The sequence below is a fragment of the Corvus brachyrhynchos genome, unplaced genomic scaffold (genome assembly GCF_000691975.1).
Source record: "Corvus brachyrhynchos isolate BGI_N302 unplaced genomic scaffold, ASM69197v1 scaffold202, whole genome shotgun sequence".
Lineage (NCBI taxonomy): Eukaryota > Metazoa > Chordata > Aves > Passeriformes > Corvidae > Corvus > Corvus brachyrhynchos.
The window spans coordinates 4,033,672-4,055,336 of NW_008238132.1; the positions used below are offsets into that span (position 1 = coordinate 4,033,672).

General features: G+C 37.7%; 1 protein-coding gene across 6 annotated transcripts in view; it reads left to right on the top strand.

Moving 5' to 3' along the window:
- The first annotated feature begins 1,250 nt into the window (after positions 1-1,250).
- DGKH (diacylglycerol kinase eta) overlaps positions 1,251-21,665 on the top strand; it is a 74,282-nt gene continuing 53,867 nt past the window's right edge. For 2 of the 6 annotated variants that reach the window (XM_008633144.2, XM_017733573.1), the window contains exons 1-4: positions 1,251-1,361; positions 3,566-3,646; positions 19,742-19,846; positions 20,174-20,306. In XM_008633144.2, coding sequence (XP_008631366.1) covers positions 19,793-19,846; positions 20,174-20,306 — 187 coding nt within the window. In that variant the 5' untranslated portion in view covers positions 1,251-1,361; positions 3,566-3,646; positions 19,742-19,792. Of the gene's footprint in view, positions 1,362-3,565; positions 3,647-18,519; positions 18,610-19,006; positions 19,108-19,741; positions 19,847-20,173; positions 20,307-21,665 lie in introns of those variants that run through there. The other 4 variants (XM_017733570.1, XM_017733572.1, XM_017733571.1 and 1 more) reach the window with 4 other exon arrangements.

Below are 21,665 nucleotides of genomic sequence, written 5' to 3' on the forward strand. Positions count from 1 at the left end.
ATTAGGACTATCTAAATGAAGGGTGCAATCTCTGGGCATAACAGCAATGTTTCTCATTTCAAGGAAATGGTAGGAACAGTAAAGTGCTCTCTGCTTTTTCTGTGTTTTTATTACTTGCATTAAAGTTAAGGAGAATTTCATATCTGATAATAGAAGTTGTTTATGAACTTTAGGTCAGGTCTTGGTTATGTTTCCAGAAGTTCTAGAATAACTACAAATGATGTTTGTATCACATTGTCTAGAAATTGTATTATAAGATTCTCATCATGTTATTATATTACAGATTGGAAATATTCTGGAAAGAGTAATTTTGGAATATAATATCCAAAAGTACTTGCTTTTTCTCATCTCTCTTGTGTGCTTCAAAAATGAAGAAAAATTTTTTTGAGACGCATGAAATTAGTATGCTGTGTTCATGTAGTTTTGTCTGATTAAGTGAAGAATTTCTGTAATCGAATGAATCCCACACACAGCGGTGAAAACAGCATACACCTTTAAAATATACTAATTTGTCTCTTACTCATTGCAAAAATGGGTTATATATAGACAGGGTTCAGTCTGCAGGGAAAGGTTTGGATCAGCGAGTCATTTTTTGCCTAAAAATATTTGCATGGTAAAAATATCCCTATCTGTTATTGTTCTCACACTTTCCAGATAATAATTATCTCTAATGGTTAGCTGATTTCATGCTGAAGGCTTCAGCTCATCAACAGACTCAAAGTCTTGCATGACTTGCATCATACTGGATTATTCCCTCTATTTTAAAGAAATTCATGTGCCTGAATCAGAGACATTTAAGTACCTTGTTGAATTACTGTCTGTATGGAAATTGTTTTTCTCCTCAAAATAATCAGTTTTGGAACTGGAAATTACCTTCTATTGATGGTTTTACTGTTTTTTTCTAAGTTGTGCCACCATCAGTTGTTGCTCACTTTAATGTTTGTGACTCTGCAGCTATCCAGACAATTGAATTATTTTGTGTGTATCTTCAGAATAATTATATGTCTCTCGACTGCCTTTTCAGTTTACATGTAAAATTAGCATTTTGCCAACATTGTCATTGTTTAAAAAATAGCAATGCAAAATCCGGTAGTCCAAAGAATTAGTCTCTTTTTAATGTAAACAAATAAAAGTTTAAATTCACAGTTATATGAGGTGTAACATAAATTTTAAAAAGCAAAACTTTAATCTATGTGTGTAGCTATTTCTACATGTATTTACCTTGGTTTCTGTATTTTAATTTTTTTCAGACAAGTATAAAAGAAGGATTACTACTGAAGCAAACCAGCTCTTTTCAGAGGTGGAAAAAGCGCTATTTCAAACTTCGAGGTCGTACCCTTTACTATGCTAAGGATTCAAAGGTAATTCTATGCTATTAGTGTCTAAAGCCATTTTCTTGTGACTTCAATTTTGTTTAGGTTTATAAGTTCAGTAATAATAATGTAATGATTTGTTCATGGTTGTTTTATGTAAAAACTGCTGTATATAGGATGTAGTGTGTTAAATTAACTTCAAGGAAGATTAGTAATTTCTCTTTTTTGATGAAGTTTGTCACAGTTATTTTAACCTTTTTGGCTATTCAGACAAATAATAAAGTCATTTTAACGAGTTGTGGAGGTTTTTTGTGGCTCTCAGACAGTCAAAACCAGTAAAAACTGGATAATGCTTAGAAGTTATCCCTAAGACCAAATTCTCTTAAAACTCTTCTGCTCTGATGCCCATAGAAATAGTTATGTGAAATCAAGATAGGCTGATTTTCTGCCAAAACTGATATATAAGGGAAAAAGCTGTTTCCCTTCAACTGAATTTTTTGGTGGGAGAATTGGGGATGGGCAGTGAGGAATACTTGTCTTCTCTTTGAAAGGTTTTTCCTTCCTCTCCCCCAAGGCCAGGGCCAAGAGCATTTTGTCTTGTTGGGCTGACTCAGACTGTGCTGTTTCATAGCTGTGGGTGTTACTTTCCTTTACCCTGTGGGGTTGTAGCATCTCATGGGAGGCGTAGGTGAGGTGCTTCAGGTCTTCATCATCTTCCATAGCTTGGTTTTCTCAACAAAACTCTTAGTAAAGGCACAGAGATCTCTCTGGGACTGTAAGACTGTAGCTGCACAGTGCACAGTTGTGTGGCTATAATGAATCAAGGAAAGCACCATCGCTCCAGGGAGCCCAGCACTACAGTACCTCTGTTGTTAAACCTCTCTGCACTTGGTGCTACCGTGAGCAGTTTACATAAAGGATAAACATGGCAAATAAGAGATCTGAGGAGGGCAACCTCAAATCACAAATATGATGCTGAGATGTTTTGAAAATGTGAGCCTACCATGTTAGATGAGGAATATGGGGTATTTGCACACCTTTGGATCTATGTTGGTCTCACCCCAACAAGGTCTGTGCCCTTGCCATCTTGGGAGCCACAGAACTGTTGTAGAATGTCCAGAGGAGGAGCACAAAGATGATCAGCCGGCTGGAGCACCTCTCTTATGAAGACAGGCTGAGAGATCTGGGACCTTATGGCAGCCTTCTAGTACCTAAAAACAGGCCAAGGGAGCTGGAGAGGGGCTTTTTACAAGGGCATGTAGTGGTAGGACATAGGGGGAATGACTTTTAGCTGAAAGAGGAGAGATTTGGATATTAGGTAGGAAGATACTCTTTACTGTGAGGGTGGTGAGACACTGACACAGGCTGCTCAGAGAAGCTGTGAATACCCCACCCCTGGAAACATTCAAGGCCAGGTTGGATGGAGCTCTGAGCAACTTGGACCATGGCAGGGGGTTTGGAGCTAGATGATCTTTAGGGTCCCTTCCAACTAAAACCATTCTGTGATTCTATGGTAAAGATGGGAGAAGAAGGTGTTATGAGTAGGCAAATTGTGCCAATACTCTAATGCTGAATCCAGACATGCTGAAACTCCCCCAACATTGATTCTCCTTCCTGTGGCATGGAAGAGGAAAAACACGGTAGGACTAAAAAAATAGGTATTTTTGTTAGGCTGTTCTTCTGTGCTACAAAACCATCATGAGCATAACAGAACTTAACTGATCCTTTGCCAGAGGCTGGAGCATTTAGAGTAGACGTGTATTTCTCTTGTTGGAACATCAAACAAAGGAGTGGAAGGGATCTCTTCAGGTCTCTGAGATACATCTTCTCATACGGATACTATATCATAGCTACATGACTTTAGAGTTCCATCCTAAAACTAAATAATTAGTTTACATTTTGCTGTGTGTGAATCTCTCTCCTCTGACACCACATTTATACTACACAGTAGACACTCTAAAGCTTCATCTGTGTAAAAAAAACCCCTTATTTTAAAAGACATTTTAAAGCAATGTAATTATGGGGCATTTAGATATAATCATGTACCACTTAGATAGCAAGTAGAACTGTGTTTAGGGGCCAGCTATGAAATTTTATCACATCATCAGTGTGTTCTATTTTTTCCACTACTTTTATTTTCTATTTTTATTTTTGTTTTCATAGACACAATGACATTAAAGCACATTTTGTAAGCCTACCTGAAACTGGACTCATACTTAATTTAATACTTCTATGTTCTTTTCCCTTCACAGTCTCTAATATTTGATGAAGTTGACCTGTCAGATGCCAGTGTAGCTGAATCAAGCACAAAAAATGTCAACAACAGCTTCACGGTATGGAAAAATTTAAATACTGTTTTTGAAAGCTGCGGATAGACTGTTACTAAGAAAATCAAGAATCCTCTCAATTGCTTATTTTCCTCTGTTTGGAAATAAAATGTCTTTTTTTGGAAATGGTTTAACATATGAGAACAATGCCACATCAGCTATAGAACATTTTATTTCAGTGAGAAGAAATGTCAGATGACAATTGCTTCAAAAGATGATGATACAAGGCCTTAAAAATACAAGAAAATTCAGTATTAGTACTTTCTTAATACTTATTAGTACAGCTTGGGTTTGTGCTGTAGTTTCTCTCTGAGGTGACATGCTGAATTAAATCAAATGTAATTGTGTTTTTGTTTTAATTTTCTTAATCAAAACATTTTTTATTTCCTCTCATATTGAAATGCATTTTATTTTTTCCACTGCCAATCATACCTATATATGTTTCCAAGTCACATGGAAAAGCTGTCCCTACAGTTGCACCTTGGCTCTGATAATGCTGTAAAAAACGTGTTCATAAATCCCCATTCCTGCAAGTTCACAGGTGTGTTTTACATACACAAATGGTCTTCCATTTATTGTTCAGCTGCCTGTTATAACCAAGTGATAATGTCTGACACAATTCCTCTGCTGATGCTTAACATCTGGAAAAAAATTTTGAACATGAACTAGTTATGAAGAAGACCATGGGTGAAGTTATCCTTTTGAAGGTCTGGAGATGTCCCACTGACTGTAATGGCATCATTTTTCTTAACCTGCATGTCCCTTTTTTCTCTGTTAAAATGTTGCTTTTTCATTTTCCTGATGTTTTTAATTCCACGGGTGAACATTATTAGTCCATTTTACCAGTCTTGTTTTTTCCTCTCCAAAGCAGTCAAATGCAGGCCTCATGAGAGTCTCATAGTTCTTGCTTGCTGTGGTACTTCCCAGGCAGCTGCATGAGCAGTCAGAGCAGTTCAAAGATGTGCTTGTGTTGGCCATGACAGTCCAGCGTGTTGTGTCAATCTAAGCTGCTCTATGAACTAAGAACACAATTAAAAACACTGCTTTGATGGAAGGTCTCAGATGAAGTGGTGGCTGTGTAAGGTACCAGCCTGTCTTTTGGAAAGGTTCTTTCTGTTGCCTAGAAGTTCTGCTTATTCAGAAAAGTAAGATACTTGGGCTTTTCCCTGGTTTTTTGTTTTATTTGGGTTTTTTTGGACTCATTCAGTATTTGGTGTTTTGGTATCCTTTATAATCCTTTAGGCCCATTCAGCATCTCATTCTTCATCAAAAGCATGTTTTGCTTCTAGTATCAAGACTTCTGGGGAAGACAGTAGTGAAAAAAGAAATCTCTGGCTACAGCTTTAACAGCTTCAGAGACACTGTTTATTTTCATGTCCTGAGTACTTTAGAGCAAACAGTGTTTTCTCTAAGGAGCCTTCAAATTAATTTTGAAAAATTATTTGGATGTAAAGCTCTCCTGGATTGAAGAGTCATCTGATTTGACTGTGAAATATGTTAATAGTCGTCATCTTGCTTAATCTTTTGGCTTCTTTCTTTGTGTTTGCCTAACCCAGTCTCCCAGCAACGCAGCTTCGTGAAGTGAGACATCTCTGACCTTGCCTGCACTGGGTTGGACTCGGGGACTGGGGGTGGAGTGGGTGGTTAGATCTCCAGCAATACTCCTTATAAATAAAAGGAAACATTTCTTTTTGCTTTTTTATTTTCTTCCATCTTAAAAAGATAATTCTGCCTCTCTTAAAATGGTGAGCATTTTTATTTGTTTTAAGTGATCTGTAAGCATTCTCTTTGTTAAAAAAAGCAAAAAATAATCTTTAACTTTAGCCTTCTCAAGTTATTGTACTCCTCGTTTCTTTGTCCCAGTAGATAATGTTTTTAACACAAACTGATGCAGATGAAATATACAACAAATGACAATTTTTCCAGAAAACACACCTTTAAAAATTTATATTAAAAAAATTATTTTAATTTTTTGTTTAAAAATTGTTTTGTCATTTCACTTAAATCCCACCCTCTCCCCTCAATTTCCCACCCCCAACTTGTAGAAGTTACTGTTTTGCTGTCTTTTGCCCTTTCTAGTTTGTCTGTTTGAAGGCAGAGGTGTGTGTGTCAAGTTTTTCCATGCTCTTTTTTTGGATAAAACTCAAGTCCTAAAATTAGTCATAACACACAGATTTAAAGTTGAGTTTATTTGTAATGCACAAGCTTGCAGAATATTTTATGTAACTAAATACCACTGTTTGTTCACTGGAATTACTCTTCCTATCTTTCTGCAAACAAGTTAAGGTTAAAGGGAAAGTTGAGGTACATAATATCTACTAATTAAAATGCAAAGCTGATAAACTTAAATCAGCTCATTTGTTTCATTTTTTTCTTATTGCTGATGATATTACCTTTCAATGAACAATCAACTCACTTCTAGCAATTGGTTTCTAGTGCACAAGCTTGCCTTTTAAGACATTATAGGTGTTTTGTAGTTCTGAGCATCCTTACCTAGAGGTTAATAGGTAACCTAGAAGGAAAGGTGTCCCTCGACTTCAGAGCCTTGACATAAGACACTCAAGGCCAGGTTCTTCCTATTGCCTTGTTAGGTACCAGTCTCCCAAGTCTGTGGGAAGAGAGAGAAGAGGTTCAAGCAGCCAATTCAGCCTGTGAGACATTTGCACCACCCTCTCCATCAGCCACATCAGGAACTCATGGGGGGTTTTGCTCAGCCCATGGGCTGAGTTCAGTGGTGTGGGTGAGGCCTGGCTCCTCATAATGATATTGGGTACTCTGCTGAACAAGTTTTGCCCCAGCATTTTGCTTCTGCCTCAGAGGGTGTTTTATGTTGTCTCAGCACAGCCAGAGGAGTGTAGTTGCTCAGCATGTTACCTCTTTGGGGAGGCTTCCAGGATGAATCAGTCTCCCACCCTTATTGCACAGAAGCAGATGGGGCAGTGACCAATTCTGCTGAGAGCTGTAATTCCTTGTGCATTTTGGTTTGCAGGGATGGAAGATGCACCTAGAGTGCATTTAGCAAAACCTCTTTATTGTTCTCAAAACAAGGCTTGAGACTAAATGAGGCTGAAGAGCGTTCTCTGGCTTGCAAGCATGGGCTTTTAGAGCAGTGATGGTGTGCTTTTGTTCTAACAGGTATAAGGAATGGGATTTTTAAATACTAAAAGGATTCTTGAACAGGCATTTTCAGATAACGAAGTTCCTCAAGGCAACAAAGGTGATTATGGATTGTGATTTCAAAGGAAATTATCTTAGGTGAACTTTGGGCCTAAGTTTCTACCTCTGCATTGCTTTTGATGATGAAGAACTGATGCAAATTGCTGAGCAAAAAAAATCTGTAGATGTTAAGCATGCTGTAGTTGATCCACATGGTTGTACAAAGTAGTTGATCCACATGGTTGTACAAAATTCCCTGTGTTACTATAAACCTATGCTGGAGTCTCATGTTAAATGCACAGGCATCATGTGATAGCACCTGTATTTTAATCCATCCAAACTTTTGTTTGAAACTTTTAAATCAATTATGGTTTTTTTGATGGTAAATATGGTGGAAAATAGTAATTTTATGGGAAAATACTGGCTTTCAGGCAGTACTTTATATAGCTGGCTTTATCTAATTGCATTTAAGAGTAACAGAGGAAATAATTTCACTGTCATTCTGGAAGGTGTCCCCCAGGAATATGGGAGTTAACATACTATGTGATATTCAGGGTGCGGATTCAGCTTCTCCTAACTTCTGTGTGGGACTCAGTGTTGGGTTTATAGGCCCCTAAACGTAGGTATCTAAAAGAAAATTAATAGGTCTTTAAAGCAGATTTCTGTAATTGCTCTGTTCAGTTTAGACTCCACTGATTATTAACTAATTCTCCCTTAGCTACAATAGGAGCTTTGTCATACCGGGCACCTAAAATGTAGGCACTTGCTTTCAGCTTTCTGAATCAGGTGCTGAATCAAGTGCTTTTTGTTGAATATGCATCTTCTGAAAGTTGTCATCTTGAGAGGGAGGAAGCTGCAGTAGGCAGATCTGCTATCCTGGAAAGCCTACTGCGATTTTCAGTAATTAGAAACTGGCTGGAAAGGAGACTTTATGTTCCAGCTAATAACACTGATTACTAGGATTCTGGATATGCTTGCAGAAATTTCTAACATAATAGATTTTTGCTGATTTATTGGTTTTAGCAATGCTTTAGACCATATAGACCACAGAGTCTTGATTATTTATTGTGCGAAAAAAATACTTCCTTGGAGAACTTTTAAAGTGCTGGGCTTTAATAAAGTTTTCTCACCTAGTGTTATGATGCAAAGGCAGTAGAAACTTATAAACTATCTGGCTTTATTATTTTATATTTTTTATTACCTCCATTTGATTTGACTCTTTTCCAAGGTAAATAATCTTTGTCAACATTCTTCTGTACTCTTACCTATTCTTGCTGTTGTCCTGATTGTTATTCTGCAGCATCATCTTGTAAGTGAAGTGACATGCTTGACACTCAGGGAAGCCCAAGTCACAGACACTTGGAATTATTTTATAAATTAACACTCATTTACTTTCCTTATGGATCCCATGTTTTGTCTGTTTTCTGCAGTGGCATATTGTGCATTTTTGTGTCCCCTACATTGATAAGATCCTTCTTCTATTAATTTGGAGCTGTCTGTAATTCATAAGTATTTCACCTATTCTTCTGTGGTATGTATTTCTTTGTTTTTACTAGTACTGAAATTTTTCAAGTTACTGTACTTTCTACTTAATACATTGCTTGGCTCACTTTGAAGTGCCTTGGAGATCAAGGGGGGGAACTAAGTAATCAAAATTTTGTGCTGTCTGCAAAAATTTCTGTATTGCTGCTTTACACTTCTCTTCCAGTTTAGGAATCACACCACAAAATTTTGTTGGAGAATAATAAGCTGCTTATTATCTATTAAACTTTTTTTCATATTACAAATTCTTCTTATTCCTTCTTACTTTTATACATCCCTTAGTTTTTCATCTCATTGCATGATGGTGAATAAAATAATTGGTCTTTCAGTTCAATGACAGCATTAAACATTTTTATGGATCAGCCTGATGTTTTAGCTTTTCTGAACAGAAGTACTTAATTTTGTTCAAATGAATCCCTTTAATTAATTAATCCCTTTATGGGTTAATTTTTTTAAAGTATTATGTTAAAAAAAACCCAACGAAAACATGAATGGCATTTTGTTAAAGTTAGTCCCTGAATATATTTTTGTTACAAAAAATTAAATTGTTTTTTCTCTGATTTCCACTTCTTTGGTCAGACTTACAAGTTCACTTGGACTGAAAAACAGGGGATTAGCTTAATATATTTTTAAACAACAACAAAAAATCTTTATGCAGATGTCTGTGGTTTTATTGATATTCTGTAAATTTGGATAGATTTTGAAAAAACTAAATATTTATACATGCTGATTTTCCTTGGACATATTATTTTGAGATGGTTAGGTTTTTTATAGGTTAGTGAAGCCAAATATTCTATTGGAGCAACTGTGCTTCAAACGTGGTTAAAGTATATTGTTTTCTTCTAGTTTATATTGTTTTCTTACAGACCTCTGATTACCTTATTTCCTATCCATAGTTCTGAATGTTGCATATCCTGTGTCTTGGTTGGGGATGTAAAGTATATTGGCATATAATTTATGTGGAACCAGCTCAAAGGATAAACTAATTATTTTCACCTTTGAATCCTCTTGTACAGCTGCTGTTTTTAATGGGAGGTGGCCCAGTTGTACTGGAAGCCTAATTCTTACAATGTGTCAGGATTTCAAGTTGAATATTGCAACCAGTCCTGAAAGGCATATTGCTTCTAGCAGTTTATTTCAGTCCTGCTGCTTCTGACATCAGTCAGCTCTGTGCTCATCATGGAGATTATCTGCTTCTAATTGATTTGAGGGAACTAACTTTTAATATTCACTTTGGGCTTGGGAGACAGAATGCATTGCCAGAGTTTTGCAGTGTGTTTCAGAGACAGTTTAATTTCTCTGGACTTGGACATATTTTGCTTCCTTTCTTGCCACTCTGATTTTTTCAGAGTTGTTGTTGAGTCTTTTCTTCAGGGACTACAAAAATTTCAGGGAATGTGAGAACTGCTTAACCTCCCTCAAGCCACATCAGGAAGAAATGAGAAGAGCCTTTTCCCAAAAGAGTTTAAAACCCTTCATCTTCAGGTTTGGGCACTCCAGTATTCTGTCTTTTCAAATATTACAGACAAAGAGTGATATTCCTAAAGCTGGGAATAATTATCCTAAAACTTGGTGGGGTTTTTTTGTTTGTTTTTTTTTTTTTAATTTAAATAATCTAACATCAATTTTGTTACTGACTCTTGATCTGTCCAAAGTTCAGGGACTTGAGCTTTATTTAAATGCAGAAAGCTTATGAATGCTAGTGGAGGTATTTCTCTGTTGCTGTCTTGCATGTTTACAAAATCCAATTTACTGCAGTTCCATCTGAGTGGACATCAGGAGATGGTTTCTTAGCTGATAGCCTCAAGCCTCTTTCAGATGCTCTTCTGCCTCAGTCTGGCTTAGTTTTTTGCCAAAGGGCTGCTCACCTAAAAGTTACACAAACATTTTCTGTTCTTTCTGCTGCTTTTCTTTCACTGTCTTTCTTACTTCAGTTTGGCAAAATCATCTTGCTACTCCTGTGTTGATAGTCTCCTAGGATCATGGGGTCAGCAACTACCTTCAAAGATCCAAACTTCAGGTGACTTCCCCTGGTTTCAGCTATTGCTAAGCCAAACATTGCCTTGTTTGTAGCCTGGATAGATTAATCTTTCTGGTTTGCTCTGTAGGAATACTCTGGAGCACAGCTATCTGCAATTTTTTTCCTTTGTAAAAATATATTTTGAGTAAATGTCTATATATAATCTGTGTTGTTGTTCCCTTGAAGGGAGACACTCTAGCTTGACTTCTCCCTTTAATAAACCACAGGGACATGAAAGGAATGGGCTTGTGTTTGGAACATTTCTGGTTTTTATCCTTTAGATCTGCAAGAATCTCCTGGGTTTGGGTATGTTTTGAAATTTCCTGTGCATTCCAGTTGCGTGCTGATGTTGTTAACAGTATATACTGAAGATACTAGGAGTTCAAACACATTTGCAGAAGTCTATTTTAAGTACTTTCCTCTGTGAGCTGAATCCCAGTCTCAGAGGCATTGTATTTTAAATTTTGCCCTTGGTGTTATCAGAAGGGTCAGTGCACGGCGCTGTTTCAGGGGGGAATGGCATATCCAGACATTCCCCTTGCCCTGCTGGCAGTGCAGAGCAGGGCTGACACGTCCTGCAGTGATCTGCAAAGGTCCTGGGGCCTCTTGTCTCCGGGAGGTAGACCATGGCTGGAAATGGCTCAGGTTCCTGTGCTGGCTTCACCGGCATGACTCAGCTTTGCACAAGTAGCTAACTCTTGGAATGGATTTAGTTTTTCCTTGGTCGTGAACTATCTGCTGTTTCATACAGATGGTGATTAGCCTCTAAGTGATGGAGGCTTTTTGATGCTCCCAGCCTGAGCAATACCCAAACCACAGAAAGAGAGGGGAAGTGCTTTGAATTCCATTTTGTCCAATTTTCCACTCAAGGTTGGTGGTTTTTTTGGTTGATTTTTTTTTCTTTTTCCTATATTCAGGCAGCTTAGAAGTAAGACAAAAACTGAAATAGCAAATTAATATGCTGAGGAAAAGAAAAATTAGACAAAAGCAATTAGTGTGCACTTGTGATGCATTTAGGGTTTTTTCCTCCATTTAGCACTTGCTCATTTCCCCCCACCCCCATCCTCTGACAGTGACAAGAAAATGTAATGAAGCTGAGAGCTCTTTGGGTGCGACTTCCAAGTTTTAAGCTCCCTGTATCTGACTTGATGCACTGACTGCTTTTCCCTGGAGTGTCTGGAGATGTTGAAGTTTTAAGTTTCATTATGAAAAAGCAATAAAGCATTTCAGCTGTGATGCTAAAAATCCATAGATAAGTTGCTTGAGATTGATCTGTTACAAGGAAGTTGAACACTTTTCAGAAGAGGGAAAAAAAGGGGATACTTAAAAATGTGACCATTCTGGACTATATTGCACATTTTGATTCTAGTTACATTTTCCTGGAGCTTGTTTTCCACACATTTCATGCTTAGCAGAAATTTTTCAAAAACAGATTGCAGAAAATTTCTCTTTTTCACTGGTGAACCATTTAGGATGTGTGGAGAATAAGCACTGAGGATTGCCAGATTTCATTCTTCCTGCACTTTTACACTTAACCTATTCTCTGACATTTCTTTCTCTTTGTGCTTTAAAAGTGGTTAAAATACCTAGATAAACCTCAGAAAGTACCCCTCACTGCAGTTCCCATTTACCAAATAATTTCATAAATAAAGTAACTGGTGTAAACTTTGCAAAAAATTTCCTGTTTCTAGTGAACAAGGATCCCTGGCTTCAGGCGGCTGAACGATGTTTAAACAAGAATCTGTTATTACAGACAAAAAAATAAATAGTCCTTTACTGGTTTATTTTGTGTAACTTTGCACCTGATGCCATTAAATATATAACTACATGTTTTCCTTAAAGCACAGAAGCCATCCCATCTGATAGATGTAATGAGCTGGTGAGACCAGAGCTAAGGGCACAGCAGTGTGAAGTAACGTGCTCAACAAATCTTTATATAAGGACTTTAAAGAAACATGCAGGCCTTGAACTATATATAGCAGTTTCCAGTTTACATTTACAAGAATGGTTTATTGGTTTTGTTATATTTAAATGCTGATTTAAAATAAATTTCTAATTCTTCGGTCCAAATTCATGGAACTTTCCTACCCTGCTTCTTGTAACTGTCTCTTTATATAAAGTTATACTTCTGCAGGAATAATGTTCTGTTAGCAGTTGGTTGATATTGAATACATGGGTCAATTTGGGAAACTGGATTTCTGACAAAGCAACCTTTGCTGGATACTTTTGCAGTTCAAAGCTGGACACGTAGCTGGATGACTTAATTTACCTAGATTCTGTTTTCACAGAATCATGGAGTTATTTGGAGTTTGGAAGGGAACTCTGAAAGTCATCTGGTCCACCACCTTTGTTGAAGCAGGGCCACCTAGTCCAGGCTGCCCAGGACCATGTGTAGGTGGCTTTTCAGTATCTCCAAGGACAGAGACTTCACAACTGCTGTGAGCAACCTGTGCCAGTGCTCAGTGACCCTCACTATAAAACACTGTTTCCTGATACTCACAGAGAGCCTCTTGTGTTTCAGTTTGTGCCCATTACCTCCTAACTTTTCACTGGGCACCACTGGAGAGAACCTGTCTCTGTCATCTCTGCACCTTCCCTTCAGGGATTTACATATATAAGATCCCTCTGAACCTTCTCCTGGCTAAAGAGTTGTAGGTCCCTCAGGCTCTCCTCACATATCACATACTCCAGTCCCTTCACTGGAATGTCTACAGTATGTCCATGTCTCTCTTGTACTGAGGAACCCAGAACCGGACACATCACTCCAGAGGCCTCACCAGGGCTGAGTAGTGGGGCAGGTTCACTCCCTGGACCTGCAGCCCAGGATGCCACTGGCCTACTTTGCTGCAAGGGCATGGAGCTGGCTTATGCTCCATCTATTGTGTAGCAGCGCCCCAGGTCTTTTTCTGCCAAGTTCCTTTCCAGCTGGGTGGCCCCCAGGGTGCACTGATGCCTGGGTTTTTCCTTCCCAGGTGCAGGACTTGGGATTTCTCCTTGTTGAACTTAATGAGTTACAGTCAGCTTATTTCTCTAGCCTGTTGAAGTCCCTTTGGATGGCTGTGTGACCCTAGGATGTATCAGCCACTCCTTCCCAGTTTTCTATCATCAGTAAACCTACAGAGGATACACTCTGCCACATCATCCAGATCATTAAACAGACCTGGATACAGTATTGTCTCATGGAGTACACTGCTAGTTACTGGCCTTCAGCCATGCTCTGTGCCACTAATCACCACCCTCTGGGCCCAGCCATGCAACCAGTTTTCAGTGCACCTCACAGTCTGCTCATCCAGCCTATACTTCATCAGCTTCTCTAGGAGGATCTTAAGGGATAGTGCTGAAAGCCTTACTATAGGCAAGGTGAACAATATCCACCTTTGTTGCTTCATCTATCAGGCCAGTCATTTCATCAGAAGTTGGTCGAACATGACTTCCCCTTGGTGAATGAATCCATGCTGACTATTCCCAACTGCTTTCTTGTCCATGTGCCTGATTGTATTCTGGGAGATGCTCCTTCATTTTTGCTCAGTGTGGTGTAAGATAAGCCACCTAAATTACCTAGGCTGGATTCTACTGCAGACTGAAGTCCTTTTACCTTTTTCAATGATGTAATGGTTTTTGTTCTGTCTTTTAGCTAAGCTCACTGGTTCTGGTGTTGTACTGGTACAAGAGATGCTGTGTGGGACTAACCTTTTTCTTTTTACTTCTAGGAGTTTTTACTGTGGGAGCCAAAACCACACATTACATCAATATTTGTGAGCTTGGGAACAGTGAAATAGGAGAAGGCCAGGGAAAAGAGGGAAGCAACATTTTAGTGGAGAAGACAGAGCTAATTGTTCTGATTATAAATTCTCTGTTGTACTCAGGCAAATATAATAACCATTTATTACCCACCTTGCTTTTAAAATCCTCCACTCTCTTTGTAATTTATACTTTTGCCTGACTTGACTCATCATGAAAAATAATAGTGACAACTCACTATAAAACACCAACTAACTACACCTTTTAGAGTGACAGTACTGTTTTAATTTGTAATTTACTGGATACGTTAGTATCCAGAAACCAAGAAATTATGAATACTCTAGAAAGCTGTCCAACTGTTAGCACTGTGATTTTTACAGACAAGTTCTGGTAGTTGTGGGACCATCAATGACCCCAGCAGTCCACTCTGATAGTGGTGCATTCACCTGCCACACTCATACAGACCCACCTGCACAAGGACAGGGGAATGGAGGGGCAGACAGAGAGCAAGGGAGGCATAGTGTGTTATCCTAGTATTTTCCAGGGCTGACTTGGCAACATCTATAAGCCCAGAGAAGTTAGAAAGCATTTATGTTATGCTCCTGCCCCAGGCATTGAATATGGTCCCCAAGAAGAGAGTTGGGGTGCTCTCTCTGTATCATCCTCTCTTCATTATTTCCAGAAAGATATTTTAAAACTACATGTCCAAAGAGCAGGAAAACCATTTCCCCACCCCTTTGAGAGTCTAAGTGATACTCCTACATTACTAATTTAATTCAAGATCAGCCATACAAAGTGCTATTAGTATAATGCCTGATAATAGTTCAGAGCAGCAGAAGGTGCTTTAATGCAAATATCATGTTGCAGGAAGCAGAGTGCTTTACAGTAGCTGCTTTGTTGATACTTAGGTATAGACCACTGTTCTCTTGATTAGCAAACACTGTGTCTGCATTTTGAATTGGTAAAAGAAACCAGAATTGGAGCCATCAAGCTTTGGGAACTGTATTTTCTTATATATTGCTGATAGTAAAAAAGTAGATAAAAATTAGACAATAGGCTTTAATTGAACTCTCTGTGATTTTATTTTACAGATCATAAGTCTAAACCCACTGGGCTGAAGGCATATAGAATGTTAGTGGTTAAGTTATTGTCACTGAAAGAAGAAAGGGCTTTCAAATTTACTCTGAATTTGATGACAATTCTATTGCGTTTCAAGGTGTGAAGCTTGTTCCTAATTAGTGTTGTCTGAAAGAAAAGTTGCAGTAGTGGCCCCAAAATTGACTGTAGAAATGTCATCCAAGTAGTTTCAAGATGTGTACATATATAGATAGATATGTGGGTATATGTATATTTTTAGAAGCCAAATTATTGTAGTGTTTGTGTGAAAATCCCAATTTAAGGTGGCAAGACCTATGTGGTGGCAGAGTGAGCAGCGGTCTCTTGTTCTCTCCCTCATTCCCCACTCAAAAAAAGCCCCCTACTTTTCTGAACAGAACAGGAACATTATTGCAGTAATGGGTAATTGCAGTTCCCATTCAGAAATTCTTTATTCCCTGGGATGTTTTAGGGTTTGTGTTGGTTGTCTTCAACTTTTAAGACTGTATATGCTCATTCTTTCCCAATGCCTACTGCATCAAAAGAGTTTTTAATTCCAACTACCTCTATTTCATTACTTTCTGATATACTGCAGTATCTGCTTTTGGTAACTCTCTTTTCCAAAATCAGTAGTGACTTCTTGGCTACTTGACAATGATGAAAATTCTCAAAGGAACTTAATCTTATTTATTTTTTAAGACCTTTTGACTGTCTTCATCTTTCTTGATTTGTCTCCTGCTTTGTCAGCATGTGAACCATTGGCACCTGAGTTCCTTCAAAACTTAGGAGTTTTCTTATTCTTATGTTACCTCAGTGGTCTTCCAGCGGTTCCTGTAAAACTTCCTTTGCATTGTATTATACAGCTTCTTTCTTTCTTCTTGTCTGTTGAGAGTTGAGCATATTCAGAGTGATATACAAATAGTAATATTTGGAGCAGCGAAGATTAAAAAAGCAATATGTAATTGAAGAAAAGATGCTGACTTGGGCCAGTAGAAGAGAATATACAGGAGTCTGAATATGAATACATGCAATGAGATAAGATTACTTGTCAAATCCGAATTTACATGGCAGAAAAATTGTTTAAGGTCAATTACATCCATTTAATTTTTATTATGTTTTTTAAACATCCCAGTTAGTTAATAATAGCATTGTGTAAGCATTCAGAAGAAAGCATGCTGTCTGTATAAATGCAAATAAGAAGCTTTAGGAAGTCATTCTCAGTTTAAGAAAAGCAAGAGAAGTTATACTGAGTTAGCGTAAAGCTCATAAAACCATGTTGAATCAAAGAATGAGAATAATAGTAGCAGATACTAAAGAAAGAAGTCAAAACATCAGAGCATATACAGTGATTCTTACCCTTGAGTCACTTCCCAGCATTGACTCATTGTTGGATTTTTGAGGACCCGATAAATTGAAGATTTCAGACATTGTCTTTTATAGTATATGATGCATTATTTGTGATGAATTTTTCAAATGCTTTTTTGGACATTTTTACTTTTCATCTCCTCAGCATCCTTTGGGAATATGTTTCAAGCCTAAATAATGCTTTGAATTTAGGGAAAAACACTTCTTCTTGTTTGCTAACAGTTTCCTTGGTTCCCCAAGTTCTTATGTTACATGAAATATCTAAAAAATAATGAGAGTACATTTTCTCCATGATTTTGTAGACTTGTGGATACAGAAATGCTGTTGGCGGGAAGTTTTCCTGCTTCTTTCTAAGCCCGTGGGATACTTTTCTCTCTCATGAGGATGTTTGCAGAGTTCTGAGGGCTATGAACACCTGTGACCTTGTAGAGCTATGTTTTTGGTACAGTGGAGAAGTATTTTACAATGGATGTTTTGGGATTCTGGCCAATCACCCCAGGGGGTGGCTGATCCTTTGTCCAATTAGACTGTGAAGAGGGAGGTCTGTAGAGGAGTTTGCAAAATAATTAAATAAATCAATATTGCTGCACAATTCCTGCCTGCTGGATCTCTCTCCTCCCTACAGCTGTGGGATACAGTAATATAGACTGAAATAGATGAGAAGCTAAATGGGTTTCTTAGTTTCTATGTTATGTTATGTTATGTTATTTGAAAAATTCCAAGCCTTGTTGATACTTCTTGCATATAATGCATTTTGTCTTTTTTCATGGTGTTTTTTATCAGGTACCTTCTTGAAGTTTGTTGTTGCAAATATGTAAATCAACGAGAATATGTAGCTTAATCATATCACAGATGCTATATTTACAAATATGTATGTCTTCCAACTTCTCACTTTATTTTTGTAGCACTAATAATAATTGATCCTACATTCATGTGATTGACAGAATCCAATTTAGCTGTTAGACTGTTACAATGCAGTGAACTTCATTAAGTTTGTTGCACTCTGATTTTAGTAAGAAGCTGGAATGTATGAATTTCTGGTATGTTTATGTGCATTGGTTAGCAGTGTTTGGTGATGTGATTCGATTGCCAGTAAATTGGTGTGCAGTGCCTTTTGAGATGAAGTTTGGTGTCCCACCTTGGTTATTTACAGCTGCTGTTCTGGTCCTCTGTCATACTTACCCCCCCACCAAAACTTTGGATACTCTTTTGGAAAGGTGTCTTCATTGGCACTAGGTAACTAGGTGTGAACAACTGAACCAGGGCCTTAATTTTGGAGGGGGAGGGTGAAGGGATGCACAGTGGATTTCTGTGACCAGCAGTATTGAAGACATGAGTAATATATATAAATATTACTTGAAAAGATCAAGATTAGTCACGAGTTTTCAGCAATAAATGCAGCTGTTGTTGCTTAATGGCATTTCACAATATCTGGTTACAGGTTAGAATCAGTAATAACTGGCAGAAGGATGGACACAACGTGCCAAGTCTTGGGTGGATTTATCACTATTTAATTTGTATTATAATCTCATGCTATATAACAGGAAATAATCTGTGGTTTGTATTTGCCCAAATAAGATTTCTGCATCCACTTAAACCTGGAAATTTCAGTAGAATGCTGATTGTTGTTGGAGCCAGCGTTATATTATGATTTAATGACTTTTCTTGGCTTCATTGGATGACCTGACCTAGAAAAACGTTTTGAAGTAATAAAGCGTCTGTTTGGCTCCAAACTAATGAGAGAAGCATTGCTCTTTGCATAAACTGTTCTTTAGGAAAAGCCATGGAGAGCTACTAATAAACCTTATTAAATAGCTTAAGTGAGATTACAAAGATACCGTTCCCTTCCATGTGAAGTGAGTACATCAAAAAAAAAAAAAAAAAAAAAAGGCAAAGGCAAGCCCAAAGGGTTTTTGCCTCCCCTCCACGTGACTTGCAGCCTGCTGCACTTCAGTTACGTCGCCTCTGAGATATGTTAAAGTGCAGCTCAGTTTAATGAAGGAGTGGATAGGACAAATCAAGGCTAGAGACAATTTACGGCAGGGATTGGGTAAGTAACTGCAGCTGTTTACTAATATTGTGCAAATGTTGTAATGTCTAGCTTGTAGCATTTAAAAGAATACTCAGAATTATCATTTTCTCTAGGTCCTTTATTTTATTTAAGTAATTTGCAAGTGTTGGTGGTACATACTATGCAATAGATTAGTGCATAATACTGATACAGGATTTAATTTTATTTTTCAGACTTTCTACAACAAAACAAATAACTTTCCTTATTTTCTTGTACTTGTTTTAAATTCTTTGCTATGTAAGTGACTGCTTTGTCTATTTTAATGCAGTGCTCAAAATAATTTCAGTGGGAGTTAGCTGATAGTTTCTGCTGCCTTCCTGTTATTTTGATTATTTTTCTACTGTTTAGGGAGAGGGGAGAGCAGCTTGTATTCTCGAACCTCCTTGGTACAATATTTTCAGATTTCTAGACTCCAGCTCCAGACCACTGAAAAATTCCCAGCATCAACTTGTTCCAGGAATTCATTCAATTGTCCTAGTAGGATATGATTCAAACTGTTTGCTTTCGTTCTCTGTGCCTTTTTATAAAGATTTGTGTGCGTTCTTATACTGAGTTGATATAGTTGGATATAAAAAGTGCTCTATTAAATTTTTGTATGTATAAATTTGTGTAAATATAATATCAATATACAAGATTGAGAAATATGATGACATCTTTTGTGGTTGTTTAAGACTTCCAGGCTTTTGATTTTGATATGTTTTAGTCTCTAGCAATTGGAATGGACCTTGCAGTTGCTATGATGGTGTTATGAAATAGAATTGCAGTTTTAGTCAATTAGTAATTTCCAGAATGGTTGTTTTAGCAGTTTCAGTGCCTGCCATTTCGGCATTTAAATCTCAGTGCATAGACAAAGAGCTGAGAAGGGGTAATGATCAATGTAGATTCCAGAGACCTATACCAAAGCCTGATTTGAATCTTGGGAACTGTAAAAGGAAAAGCAAACACTTTTGTTGTTGGTAGTCCATTAAAGAAAATAGTTTTAAGTGTTTAATCTCTTGTCTTGTAAGGCGTGCCATCCTTTTGCATCATCTCACAGGAAAGAGTACATAAATATCATAGTCTATCATGATTTTTACTATCTGGATTAATCAGGACGAGTTATCTTTTTCAGATAATCACTCCATTTAGGAGGCTAATATTGTGTGCTGAGAACAGAAAAGAAATGGAGGACTGGATAAGCTCCCTGAAGTCCGTTCAGTCCAGAGAACACTATGAGGTAAGCTTTCATCCCTCTTGGTGCAACCTGTTCTAGCCCAACAGATCAAGCTACAGGACACAGAACTGGACTATTCACCCTCCTTAGTGTGAAAAGTGCATCTAATGTCAGAGTGAAGCTTCACATTAAGAACTTCACTAGCAAAATGAGATCTTATTATCACACTTTGGTTTAGAATTTTGGAGGGAGAGCAAGCAAAATACCCTTTGGAAAATCCTTTTGGTGAGCATTGCACTGTCGTCCCCTGTACTATGGAAGCGTACGTAATGTCAGTCACTGTAGCTGTGTTCTGTACTTGCAAATTTGTCTTAACTTCTCCTTTACTAGACCGCACAGTTTAATGTGGAACATTTCTCAGGGATGCATAACTGGTACGCCTGCTCCCACGCCCGACCCACCTTCTGCAATGTGTGCAGAGAGAGCCTCTCTGGAGTCACTTCTCACGGCCTGTCCTGTGAAGGTAAAATAATGCTTTCTTCCCCTTGGTTATCATGCTGTGTGTGTAGACAGATGGCTGCAAGTTCAGTACGAGTAATGATCCTGAAAACAATGAGTAACAAAAGAGCCTGAAGGGAGAAATCTCTTCATGAGAGCAACCCTCCTCTGAGCAGAGGGACTGCTAATGGTCTGCCTCACCTTCCTGTTTCTCCAGGTGCCTTTTTCAATAGAACACTTTTTTCTGTTGCAGCAACCAGTTTGGAGTGTACAGGGTGGAGAGTTTGCAAGAAAAGATAGGATTTATTTGATTTGCACATCAAAAATGTGGAAAAATAGTCTTACTGGTTTGCAGAACCAGCATTTCTCAGAAAAAAATCATGATGGTATTTTCTGCCCCAAATCTAAAAACATTCTTAACATTGACAAAAGTGTTGTGACCCTTCCCCTCCAGTTCTTTGCTCTATTGCTGCTGCCTGATCCCGCAGTACACAATGATTTATTGCTTTAAAAATTCTCTCATGCTGTGAGGGGGTAGATATGTAGATGCCTGCATTTTGATAGTTGAACAGGGGAAATCCAGCACAAAGGAAAAGGAAGTGTGGCTAAGACTTTAGCATTTAGATTATCTGGAGAAATGATACTTCATGAACAAATAATTATGGTATGTCTGAAACAGCTTGTTTCTTTTTTTCCTGAAAGTTCTGTGGAAAAGTGGTAACAAGTCTGCTTGTGTTAGAATCCAGCAGAAAATAAAGCATATCTTAGGAGAGATATGAAACATAGAGATACTTAATTACTAAAATAGCTGACTGCCCAGAAAAGAGTTACAGTTACACCATTCATAATTTGATTTCTTTGGATGTATGTAACCCAACTGCAAATGCATTTCTGTTATTGATGCTGTTAGAATACTTGAGGTCTGAGCATAATAATGTGTGTTAAGGAAATCTTACAAAGGAAACATTAACCCACTGTCCTGAATTGTCCATGCTTTTAATGTAGCTAATGGTGCAGTTTCCAAGGAACAGGACAAACCCGTTTTGTAGAAATTAGAAGTAGCATGGTTAATTCCAGCTTCTCTGGTGTATGTTTTCTACTGTGTATAAGTCCTTTGGACAGTTTTAAGGCAATTATGGTATTCTCAATGTCTGATATTGGCAGATGAAATTATCATGTACTTAACTAAAATGCAGTTGTATTGCCTCTGTGTACAAATACAGTTACTTTCGTTCAGGCAAAAGAAAGGAACTAGTTTCATAAAGAATTTATCCATTCATGAGTTAATATTATAGCTATTTTAAAAGGCTGTTTAGTAAGAATTATTAGTGTATGATTATCAGTGTTAATGTCTGTAGTTCACCATTTTATGTTTTTTCAGTGT